This window comes from Haliaeetus albicilla, chromosome 29 (assembly GCF_947461875.1).
Source record: "Haliaeetus albicilla chromosome 29, bHalAlb1.1, whole genome shotgun sequence".
Lineage (NCBI taxonomy): Eukaryota > Metazoa > Chordata > Aves > Accipitriformes > Accipitridae > Haliaeetus > Haliaeetus albicilla.
The window spans coordinates 6,512,596-6,524,785 of NC_091511.1; the positions used below are offsets into that span (position 1 = coordinate 6,512,596).

General features: G+C 52.1%; 1 protein-coding gene across 1 annotated transcript; it reads right to left on the reverse strand.

Moving 5' to 3' along the window:
- Positions 1–3,082: 3,082 nt before the first annotated feature.
- On the reverse strand, positions 3,083–5,910 carry LOC138682664 (olfactory receptor 14A16-like). The gene is made up of 2 exons (XM_069773940.1): positions 5,715–5,910; positions 3,083–4,071 (listed from the first exon to the last, which is right to left on the reverse strand). The coding sequence occupies exons 1-2, from the start codon at positions 5,758–5,760 to the stop codon at positions 3,083–3,085; spliced, it is 1,035 nt and encodes a 344-aa protein (XP_069630041.1). The 5' UTR covers positions 5,761–5,910.
- Between the last annotated feature and the right edge of the window lie 6,280 nt (positions 5,911–12,190).

Genomic DNA, 12,190 nt, shown 5'->3' on the forward strand with positions numbered 1-12,190 from the left:
CTTGGGCAACACTGAAAAGCACAGGCTAAGATGTTTTGGTACATGGGCAGATGCCTGATCCCCTATCAAGACAGCAATGGGAGCAATTGCATGATGCTGCAGGTAATGAAAGGGGGCACATACTTCATGGGTTTGCTGCCCGGGGTAGAAAATAGCCCAGAAACCAGCTCAGAAACAACAAAGGAGGGTACAAAATAAGAAAAGCATGGCTAATGGGGGAAGGATTAACAGGTGTGGCAGGTAAACCCCAGCCAGCAACTAAGCCCATACCCAGTCCTCGCTCATTCCCCCCAACAGCAAGATAGGGGAGAGGATCAGAAGGGCAAAAGCAAAAAACTCATTGGTTAAATTAAGTCCAGTTTAATAAGTGTAGTAACGAGGCAAATGCAAGCAAAGCAAATGAGGAATGAATTCAGTACTTCCCATTGGCAGGCAGGTGTTCAGCCATCTCCAGGAAAGCAGGGCTCCATCATGTCCAACAGTTACTTGGGAAGATAACCACCATCACTCTGAACCTTCCCCATTTCCTCCTTCTTCCCCCAGCTTTCTATTGCTGAGCGTAATGTCTTATGGTATACAAGATCCCTTAAGTCAGTTGGAGTCAGCTGTCCCAGCTGTGTCCCCTCCCACACACTTGTGCCCCCAAAGCCTACTCGCTGGAGAGGCAGGGGGAGAAGAAAATGCCTTGGCGCTGTGCAAGCACTGCTCAGCAGTGACTAAAACATTGGTGTGTTAGCAACACTGTTTCCGTCACAAATCTAAAACATAGCGCCATACAAGATACTATGAAATTAATTAATTCTGTCATGAGCTCACATACAACAGCCCACCCATGTTGGCTCTGCCTACCTCTACCCCTCTCCACTGAATGAGCTGCCACATGTGCCACATTGGGGTTTGTGATGCAACAAGTCAAGCAGCAAGAGAAATGGCCTCACACTCCAGCTCACAGCAATGCCATCTTCACCTTCCTCTGCATCTCCCCTCTCCCAAGATCTCAGCGCTGCGGGGTACATTTTCCGACACTCCAGGTGACAGCACTGGGCCTGCCTCAGCACCTGGCCAATTGGGTTCTTTCCAAAGAAGTGACCTCAAAATCCACCTCCCACCTACCATGCCTCTCCTTGCATCATCCTCTTCTGGAAACAGGAGTCACCTCCCACCCAGCCTCCCACAACCCTGCCCCTTTACCTGCCTCTCCTCTCCCCTCCCCAGCACTGTCCTTTCTGCTGGGCAGGCAGAAACGTGCTCCCCCACCCCATGGGGACGCCAGAGCCCTGGTGGGACAGCTGGAGTGGTGGGAGGGCAGCCATGGGTGCCAAGGGCTCCTCAGGAAGGCAGGTGGAGGGTGAGGAGCTGGAGGGGAGCTCTGTGCAAAGGGGAGGCTGGTGTGCACAGAGCCTTGCCTTGGAGGAAGCCTCATGGTCACAGGTCCTCGATGACATGGCAAGTTGAAGCACCCCCACAGTCTGCTGGGAGGGCAGCAGGGCTGGGCACAAGCAAGCCAAGAGACTCCTGCAGGGTGTGGAAGACAGCTTTTTGACAGAGACACTCAATGAGCTGTCTAGGGCTGGTCTCTTCCTGACAGACAGAGTGGATCTGGCTGGGGATGGGAAGGAGGAGGGCAGCCATGGCTGCTACCACCATGAGATGGTGGAGAAGTAGGACAACTAGCAGAATGGCAGTGCGGGACTGCAGGAGAGCTGCTTTCTGGTAGCTGAGGATCTGCTTGGACTGTGTTGTGGTTTCAGCCCAGCTGGTAACAAAGGACCACACAGCCACTTGCTCACTCCTCCTGCCCCCCTCTGGTGGGATGAGGAGGAGAACCAGAAAGTGGAAAAGAAAAAAAAAAACCAAACCGCAGAACCTCATGGCTTGCGATAAGGACAATTTACTGGGACAACACAAAAAGAGAAGTTACAACAACAACAACAACGGTACTAATAAAAGAATATACAAAACGAGTGATGCGCAGTGCAGCTGCTCACTACGCGGAACCTGACGCTCCACCAGTTCCCCCACTGAAAACAGAGAGACACCTCCCCACCCCGCTCCCCATTTATATGATGAGCATGATGTCACATGGTATGGAATAGCTCTTTGGCGAGTTCAGGTCAGCGGTCCTGGCTGTGCCCCCTCCCAGGTTCCTATGAAAATGAACTCTATCCCAGCTGAACCCAGGACAGACTGTCCTGGAGGAGAAAGGGCCTTGAGTCCCTCCTGGATCTTCAGGGACAACGTCCTCAAAGCCCAGGCAGAAGCCAGCCTGATGCACAGGGAGTCGAGCAGGACCTGGCAAGAGGTCAGCGTGGATGAACAGGGACCCCCCTGACTTAGGAGGTCCAACACCAGAAGGAAGTGCAGGGAGGCTGGAGGGGGAACAGCCTGCCCGGGAGGCAGACCGACACCTGGCCTGTGTGTGCAGGGATGGAGCCAGCAAAGCCAGAGCTTGGTCGTGGCTGGAAATGGCCGTGCATGGGAAGGGCACCCAGAAGGGCTTCTCTAAATGTGTTGTCAGCACAACGACGGCAGCTGAGGGAAACACTGGTCCCAACTGGCAGTGGGGCAGGGGATGGAGTGACAAAGCCAGTGTAAATACAGCAATTCCTCAGAACCAAGATTCTCCCTCGAGAGTCCTGCCACACAGCAGGACTGGGACTGAGCTGCCAGAGCACTCAGGCCTTACACCAAGCCAGGGGCTCAGAAGGAGAGTGTGGGAGTGGAAAGAGAGCAGCTCTGGGAAGACCAAGCACTGGTGCTGCCTGGCAGTGCTGCTGTGCTGAGACTCTTTTCCCCTTCCCTTCCACACACAGACACTGCCCTGCAGCTTCACCAAGATCTCAGAGGAAGGACCTTGGGCAAACAAGTCACTGCAGGGTCCTTTACTGTGTTGAAATACAGAGAGAGCACTGCGCCTCATTTACACAGCCTCGGGGTCAAATTCTACAGGTAGACAGTGAATTACAAGTGGGATGAATCATAAAATTTCATTGTGAACATTATCACTAGAAAAATAAAGAAAACACCACGGCCACCACAAAGAAGAATCAGAGAAGACAGGCTGAGCCTGTAATGAGTTCCATTATGAATGCTCTGCAGAAGAAAACAGGGCGTTAATTGCTTCTGAAAAGCACCCGCTCATCATTTTCCTCAGGGCATCCTTGAGCTCCTGGTTCCTCATGCTGTAGAGGAGGGGGTTCACTGCTGGAGGCACCACCGAGTACAGAACTGCCACCACCAGGTCTAGAACTGGGGAGGAGATGGAGGGGGGCTTCAGGTAGGCAAACGTGCCAGTGCTGATAACCAGGGAGACCACGGCCAGGTGAGGGAGGCACATGGAAAAGGCTTTGTGGCGTCCCTGCTCAGAGGGGATCCTCAGCACGGCCCTGAAGATCTGCACATAGGAGAAAACAATGAAAACAAAACAACCAAATGCTAAACAGGCACTAAGCCCAAGAAGGCCAACTCCCCTGAGGTAGGAGCGTGAGCAGGAGAGCTTGAGGATCTGGGGGATTTCACAGAAGAACTGGCCCACAGCATTGCCTTGGCAGAGTGGTAGTGAAAATGTATTGGCCGTGTGCGGCAGAGCATAGAGAAACCCACTGCCCCAGGCAGCTGCTGCCATGTGGACACAAGCTCTGCTGCCCAGGAGGGTCCCGTAGTGCAGGGGTTGGCAGATGGCAACGTAGCGGTCGTAGGCCATGACGGTGAGGACACAATACTCCGCTGTGATGAAGACAGCAAAGAAAAAGACCTGTGTAGCACATCCCCAGTAGGAGATGGCCCTGCTGTCCCACAGGGAATTGGCCATGGATTTGGGGACGGTGGTGGAGATGGAGCCCAGGTCGAGGAGGGAGAGGTTGAGGAGGAAGAAGTACATGGGGGTGTGGAGGTGGTGGGCGCAGGCTACGGCGGTGATGATGAGGCTGTTGCCCAGGAGGGCAGCCAGGTAGATGCCCAGGAAGAGCCAGAAGTGCAAGAGCTGCAGCTGTCGCGTGTCTGCAAATGGCAGGAGGAGGAACTCAGTGATGGAGCTGCTGTTGGACATTAGCTTCTTCTGGGCATGGGGCACTGTTCAAGAGGGAAAGAGATTGACAAGTTAGAATAGACTTCTCTGAGCTAAACCTAATGCATTTCTCACAGAAACACCACCAAAGCTGCCTCTCCTATTTCAGAAAGATCTTTGTAGGTCCCTTTCTTGAGCTGTGCTTGGTGCTGGCTGAGGGTGCCACTAGGAGCAGCGGGCTCTGCTGTGGGCTACGGGGGAGTCAGTCCTGCCCTACAGCAAGAGGTAAATAGGAACATGGTGTCATCTTAGAGTAAATCCATTTGTCATATCAAAGAGCTTTTCAGCATTGTCACTCCCAATGCAACCAAAACTGGGGATTTTGTTTTGAGTATTTGTTCTGGTTTCCACACGCCAATTAAGGAGTGCTTTTGGCAGGGAAAGAAGCGAATGTCCTAAAGATGGGATGTCCTGAAAGGAGAGTTTTGTCATTTGTGTCACTGGGAGCCTGGGGATTAGGAGGGGATTGGGATATTTTACTCACATGGCCAAATGTCTGAAATGCACCCAAATCCCCCCTCCCCATTCTTCTCCAGTGACAAGAAAAAAGGGAGCAGGGACAGGAGGACAAAAATGGATAAACACTACAGACCTGCTGCCAATGGAGGCAGGACAGGGACAGATGGTAGGGCATTTGATAATTTCTTCTCTTCAGGGCTGACCCAACTGAGGTGACTGAGTCCCCATGGCCGTAAGGGCAGATGATCTGCTGGGTGGGAGAACAGACTACAGGTTTTCTCTAGTGATGACAGGGAGGTGCCCAAATTCCCCCTCCCATGGCATTTCTGGGAGCAGCTCCCTCCTCTCACTCCCTGCCCCTGTCTCTGCTGCCTGGAGCTGTCCCTGTCAGCAGCTGCTTCTCCATCCCCTTGTCTCCTCCCTCTCCCTGCTCACAGACCCCATCCCACCCGCTGTGTGCTCAGCTCTGCCCTGCAGACCCCTCCTGGCAGCCAGGCACTGCCCAGGGGCATCTCTGTGTGTGCAGGGGCTAAGGAGCACCTCAGACAAGTCCTAAGGACAACTGGGGTCTCGGTGCCTTCTCCAGAGGGGACAAATAAATTTTAGTCTCACACTGCCCACCCGCCCACCAAGATGATAAAAATTCAAAGCAAAGACTCCTTACTTTTCAGGAGAATGCAGCCTTGACATTCTTCTTGAAAGTCCCCTCGGAAATGCCCAGGGCTGAGCTGGAGCTCTGAGCAAACCTGACCCATGCAGCAGCCTCTCGACAGCAGAAGCACCCTGCTCTGCCCTTCCAGGGGTCATTTCTTTCACCCACACCTTCTGCCCACACTGTCATGGGGAGTTCCCTGCACAGGCTGAGTGCTGACCCTGGCAGGCAGCAAAGTCCCTGCTCCATCACTCAGCCCCTGAAACACCAGGACCCTGCTCTGAAGGACAGCCCTGGGCACCCCTGCATGCACACCCGGCTTCACAGCCCTGCAGCTGGTGCCAGGAGAAGGCAGCCCTCATGCCCTGTCCCTCTGACAGGGCAGCAGGGAAGCCCTGCTCTGCAGCACGTCCTTCTCTTCTACACCAGAGAAATGAAGCCAGTCCTCCTGCCAGATCCCATACACTGTCAGATGTGGCGGTTTTCGGAGATCCCTGCAGGAACTGAAGCTCTATTGCCCTGCACCCACAGACTTACCATGCAGAGGGCTGGGAAGATTTCTCCCGCAGTGAGCTCTCAGCATCCTCCCACTCCACACTGCCTTTAAGCTCTCTCTGCCTTGCAGGTCTCCTCTCGATGCCTGCAGGCAGTGCCCCCAGCCCTGCTCCTGGGCAGAGCTGTCTCTCTGCAGCGCTGCCCGCTTGCCATGAGCTCCCTCTGTCCCAGGAGCCCAGCCCAGCTCAGCAGCAGAGGACCAGCCCAAGGCAGCACTTGCTCTGCCCCCTCTGGGCTCCCTCCAGCTGTCCCTGGGCCTCCAGGGGAACCTGCTGGGAAACAGGCTGAAGCAATCACGGATGTTCCGTCCCGCACCTGCAGAGAGACACTGCTTTCCAGCAGGGTCATTGCTCTGCTGAGAGACAGACTTAGGTCCAAGAATCCACTTGTCTGAGAATCAGAGAATCATTGAGGTTGGAAAAGAACCTTAATACCAACAACTCCAACTGTGAACCTAACACTAGCAAGTCCACCAGTACACCGTGTCCCTAAACACCGTGTGTTTGAAATACCTCCATGAAGGTGACGCAACCCCTTCCCTGGGCAGCCTCTTTCTTGTGCCATCATTGGGCAGGACACGCAGACAGTGACAGGCAGGGATCTCCTTTAGCCCTGCTGAGGGAAAGGAGTCAGCTGAGTCCATGGAGGCATCTCATCCTGGGTCTGTAGTCCTGGGGCTGTAAGGGGACTCAGCTCCCTCCCATGCCTATCACAATCCCACAGGAGCTGGGATTCCTCTTGCCTCAGTGCTGGTCTGCATGAAATAGGCACCTGCATGTCAGCTCCTTGCCTCAGCTCCCATGCTAACGAACGTTGATGGAGGCCAGGAGTGTGGTGTTCAGATGCAAATGTCTGGTGACATTGGAGGTGCCAGAGGTGGTCAAAGAGATGTGCATGTAATAGAGACAGATCCAAGATATGTGCAGGCAGATATAGAGACAGGACAACATCTGAGTGCCTCTTTCTGCTGGCTCCTGGGAATTTCCTTTGGCCAAGTGAAATGACAGCTGATGCCCAAATTGAGAGCAGTGGAACCTGTCCCTCCTCATGATGTTCAGGGTGGCCTATAGAGCTATTCGTCTGCTGGAATGGAGTCATGTCCCATTGGGAGAGCTCTGTCTCTCTCTTCCTCTTCTCCATCTGTTGAATTGACTAGATCTTGGCTAATAATACAGGCAGTTGTCTCATGTTCAGCCCCACCTTGGGTTACAGAATTCAGAGCAGCTACTCAATTCCAGGTTCAGATCCAGGCCCACAGAGCTACAGGAGATGCCAGGGCTGGCACAGAAATCACAGGTCAGACACAAACAGCAGTTCTCCTTCAGGGAGGGTTTGCGACAGACACCCCAGATGACATCTTGGACAGTATGATTTGGTGCCTTTCTGCCATTGATGGTTGCCGTCAGTCAGAGGCACCAGTCATCAGGTGCCATCAAAGAGGCAAATTCTGTCCCTTCTTATACCCATTAGCTGCAGGCATTGCGTGAACACAAAATACATCACACCGGGGTCCTTTCTCACTTCCTTGAACCAAGGAACAGCCCAAGCATTTGAACAGTGTTCCTGGGTACATCTTGCCTTCAAAGACAGCATCCTCCAAGCACAGCCATGGTTCATATCAAAACTCAGCTGAAACTCAAAAGGCAATTCAAGGGCACCAAGAGGAGCTGTTGCTACTTCAGGAACAGTTAAAGAAGAAAGAGAGATACTACGGGACCACTGCTACATTAAGTGAGAGTAGGTGTAGAGAGATCTGAGATTCCTTATGTCATCTTTGACTCAGTTACCACCAGCAAGGTCTCCCAAGTCTTTGTGCTTTGAGGCAGGACTCTGGAAGGGAAAGGGGAACAACCAGTGGTGGATGAGGATCATGCCAAGGTTTACCTAGCAAACTACACCCTTACCACTCAGTGGGACCTGAGGGGCTGCAGTCAAGGGTACTGAGCAGGTGCTGGTCAGTTGTGATCCCAGTAAGGAAGGCACTCAGACTCTGTGAGGCATCATTTACAATGCTCTTCCTTAGGTCTAGGGCTATAAGGAGAGAATTGTACAGATAATCTTATGTCCCTTTAGATGGCTGGAACCCCAGGTCGTGTAGCATGGATGTAGAAGAATGAGGAGGGTGGATGCCCCCTGTATGAAGGGGAAGCTTGGAGTTATGGGGGTCCTCCATGTGACAGGCAACAGGTTGGGTTAGCTTTTGTCACTGAGGATCAGCGGAGTCAGTAAGAGTGACATTGTGCTGGCAGTTACAAACTACTTGATGATGGGAGAGGAAACAGAAAAGGTCTTTTGTCAGCAGCCAAGGAAGTCTCCATGTTAATGGTCAGGTGCCTATGGGGGACTGGCAGTGCCCTGGCATTCACCGGCCAGGCAAAGCAACAGGGTGCCAACAGCCTGAAGGATCTTGGGACAACTTCTTCACAGAGCTGCTAGGTGGGCAAACCAGGCTGATGCTCACCTGGACCTTGGCCAACAAGGAAATGCTGGTCAGGATGTGATCACCAGCGTCAGCCTTGGCTGTCATGACCATTAATCTGTGGGGTCTCAGACACCAAAGGGCAGTGAGGAAGGCCAGCAGCAGAGAACGGACTCTGGACTCCAGAGGAGAAGACTTTGACTTACTTGGGAGACTGATCCAGGTGGTGCCATGGGAAGCAGCTCTGAAGGGTGAAGGAGCATGAGCAAATCTGACAGGCCTGACAGGACAGCTTCCTCCAAGCACAGGAATGATCTCTCCAAGTACCCATGCAAAGAAACATTCCCCTCAGGAGAGAGCTCTTGCCATTAAATGATAACAGTTAGGAATGAGAGATAAATCACTGGTCTAAAAACTTCATGCCAGAGGTTACACACTATGAAATTAAGAGCTACCTTGTCAAGTAAGAGTGAATGACAGGAATGAAGATAATGAAATTACAGAACTTTAGCTTACTGACATGAAGAAGTGTTGTGTTACAATAGGCCACTCTATAATAGGCCACTCTGAGGGAGCCTGGATCAGCTCAAGGCTTTGTGTTTCAAGAACAGAACACCAAATTCATGGCACCAAATGAAATTGTGGAGCCTTGTAAAAACACTCAGACCTCCAAGAGTACAGAGGTGCCTCAGGGAGGTGCTCCCCTCACACATCTTGAGGTGTTTCCTCCACTGGTCGTTCTCGGATCCATGAATGATGAATGGATAAACATGGTCATTATCTGAGGAAAGCCTTGAGAGCTTCTTAACTTCTCAGTAGTGATTAGGCAGTGAGCCTGGAGAACGCATGAACCTCCTGGAGTGAGGTCTCCTTACTGCAGGGAAAGCGAGAACCTTATCGGAGACTCGTGCGAGTGCAGGGAGAGAGCAGGGGGTGTGTAGCAGAGAGTGTGTTACAGGCCAGAAGAGGACCCGAAGGAGCAAGTGGCAGTCATGCTACTGTGGAATAGTTCAAGTTGGGATTTTAGGGCGGCAGCAGCAGCCGGAGTAATAGCAGTGCAGTGGTGGGAAATGGATCCAATCTGGGGATGCAAACAAGTCTGGGACTGGGACATCTCAGGTGATTGAGGACTGTCAGCAGGACTATGAAAGAGGCTGGACGGGTTGTGGGGAACTTAGAGGCATTGCCAGATCCCCAGAACACCACAGCTTTGTGTTTAAAGCAACAAAATCTACCACCAAGTTGTACACACACCCGCACTCACACTGACCCTCAGTAGAGCCCTGAGCAATGCATGAGGGAAAGGACCTCTTCTATCAGGCCCTGGGGGTCAGGGCTTGGCCACCCTGATGATTAACAAACACCAAGGGCTTACATGTGATCAGAGCCACCAGCTCATTGCCTTTGCCACCTGCAACTAGTGTCTCCAAGTTTTTGCCTATTTAGCCCCCAGGGACCGACACATTGACTGGGCATTCCCTGCATGGCTTTGTCAGTGTTGGCCCTCAGTGAGGCCTCCAACACCCTCAGAAACTTGGGGTTTTCTGCTGCCTTCCACTTTGTCAGAGGCTTGTTCCTGCTTTCAGTATCTGCAGTTCAGGAACTGGGCACCAGAGGGCTCCTTAACATGCAAAACACCCTAACAAGCCATGTCTCTGTGCATCACTTTCCCTAACTCAAGTCTTCTGTGGCGAAATTTCAGCAGTGTAGCCAAGCAGAAAAGATTGAAATGATAAGGAACAAGGACTTCTTGGTTTTTTCCAATTTTCTTTGCCTTTCTGCTACCAGAAAAAGTGATATCAGCCTTTTCCAATTCATATTTATCCAGAGCATCACAGGATGAAGTCCGAATATGTAGGAAAGGTAAGATTGTTTCTGTCAGACAGTGTATGGGCCATCTTGGTCCTGTGTCCCTTCACCATCGTTGGTCCTGCTCCCCCGCCCCCATCCATCATTTCTCTCAGTGGCCATGTGGGACTTGCATCATGATTTCTCAAATCTAAGTTTTCCCTGTAAAGTCTGTAGCTCAATGATTCAGCTCATAGAATCATAGAAGCATAGAAGCATAGAATCATTTATTTTGAAGAAAGACCTTCAAGATCATCGAGTCCAACCATCAGCCATGCCCACTAAACCATGTTCTGTAGTGCCTTTTCTACACGTTTTTTTAATACCTCCAAGGATGGTGACTCCACCACTTCCCTGGGCAGCCTGTTCCAATGCCTGACAACCCTCCCAGTAAAAAAATTTTTCCTAATATCCAAGCTAAACCTCCCCTGCCACCTACTTGAGGCCATTTCCTCTTGTCCTATCTCCAGCCACCTGACAGAAGAGACCAGCACCCACTTCACTACAACCCCTTTCCAGGCGGTTGTAGAGAGCAATACGGTCTCCCCTCAGCCTCCTCTTCTCCAGGCTAAACAACCCCAGTTCCCTCAGCCACTCCTCGTAAGACTGGTGCTCCAGGCCCTTCATCAGCGTGGTTGCCCTTCTCTGGACAGGCTCCAGCAGCTCAATGTCTTTCCTGTAGTGAGGGGCCCAACACTGAACACAGGACTCGAGGTGTGGCCTCACCAGTGCCAAGTACAGGGGAATGATCACTGCCCTGCTCCTGCTGGCCACACTATTTCTGATGCAGGCCAGGATGCCGTTGGCCTTCTTGGCCACCTGGGCACACTGCTGGCTCATATTCAGCCGGCTGTCAAGCAGCACCCCCAGGTCTTTCTCTGCTGGGCAGCTTTCCAGCCACTCTTCCCCAAGCCTGTAGCGCTGCATGGGGTTGTTGTGACCCAAGTGCAGCACCCAGCACTTGGCCTTGTTGAACCTCATACAGTTGTCCTCAGCCCATCGATCCAGCCTGTCCAGATGCCTCTGTAGAACCTTCCTACCCTCGAGCAGATCAACCCACCCTCCCAACTTGGTGTCGTCTGCGAACTTACTGAGGGTGCACTCGATCCCTTCATCCAGATCATTGATAAAGATATTACACAGAACTGGCCCCAATACTGAGCCCTAGGGAACACCACTTGTGACCGGCTGCCAACTGGATTTAACTCCATTCACCACAACCCTCTGGGCTCGGCCATCCAGCCAGTTCTTCACCTGGCAAAGAGTACACTTGCCCAAGCCATGAGATGCCAGCTTCTCAAGGAGTATGCCATGAGAGACAGCGTCAAAGGCCTTGCTGAAGTCCAGGAAGACAACAGCCACAGCCTTTCCCTCATCCACTAGGTGGGTCACCTGGTCATAGAAGGAGATCAGGTTGGTCAAGCAGGATCTGCCTTTCATGAACCCATGCTGACTGGGCCTGATCCCCTGTTTGTCCTGGACTTGCCATGTGAGTGCTCTCAAGACAAACTATTCCATAATCTTCCCCGGTACCGAGGTCAAGCTGACAGGCCTGTAGTTCCCCGGATCCTCCCTCAGACCCTTCTTGTAAATGGGAATCACATTGGCAAGCCTCCAGTCCTCTGGGAGCTCCCCTGTTGACCAAGATTGCTGATAGATGATGGAGGGTGGCTTGGCAAACACCTCCGCCAGTTCCCTCAGTACTCTTGGATGGATCCTGTTTGGACCCATAGATTTGTGAGTGTCCAGATGGTGAAGTAGGTCACTACCTATTTCCTCTTGGATTAAGGGGGGGTATTTGTCCTTGCCTTCCAGCTCAGGGGGCTGAGTACCCTGAGGATAACTGGTCTCACTACTAAAGACTGAGGCAAAGGTGGCATTAAGTACCTCAGCCTTTTCCTCATCTTTGGTGGCAATGTTCCCCTCTGCATCCAATAAAGGGTGCATATTCTCCTTGGCTCTCTCTTTGTTGTTAACATAGATGTAAAAGCATTTTTGGTTGTCTCTTTTACAATAGTGGCCAGATTGAGATCTAGCTGAGCTTTTGCCTTTCTCATTTTCTCTCTGCATGACCTAACAAGGTCCCTGTACTCTTCCTGAGTTGCCCGTCCTTTCTTCCAAAGATGGTAAACTCTCCTTTTTTTTCCTGAGTCCCAGCAAAAGCTCCCTGTTCAGCCAGGCTGGTCATCTT

Bases quoted from the DNA above. Each gene is read 5' to 3' on its own strand.
- LOC138682664 (XM_069773940.1), bottom strand. From the start codon at position 5,760: ATGCTGAGAGCTCACTGCGGGAGAAATCTTCCCAGCCCTCTGCATG. The intron at 4,072-5,714 runs GTAAGTCTGTGG...CCTCTTGAACAG, and splicing joins TCTTCCCAGCCCTCTGCATG to TGCCCCATGCCCAGAAGAAG.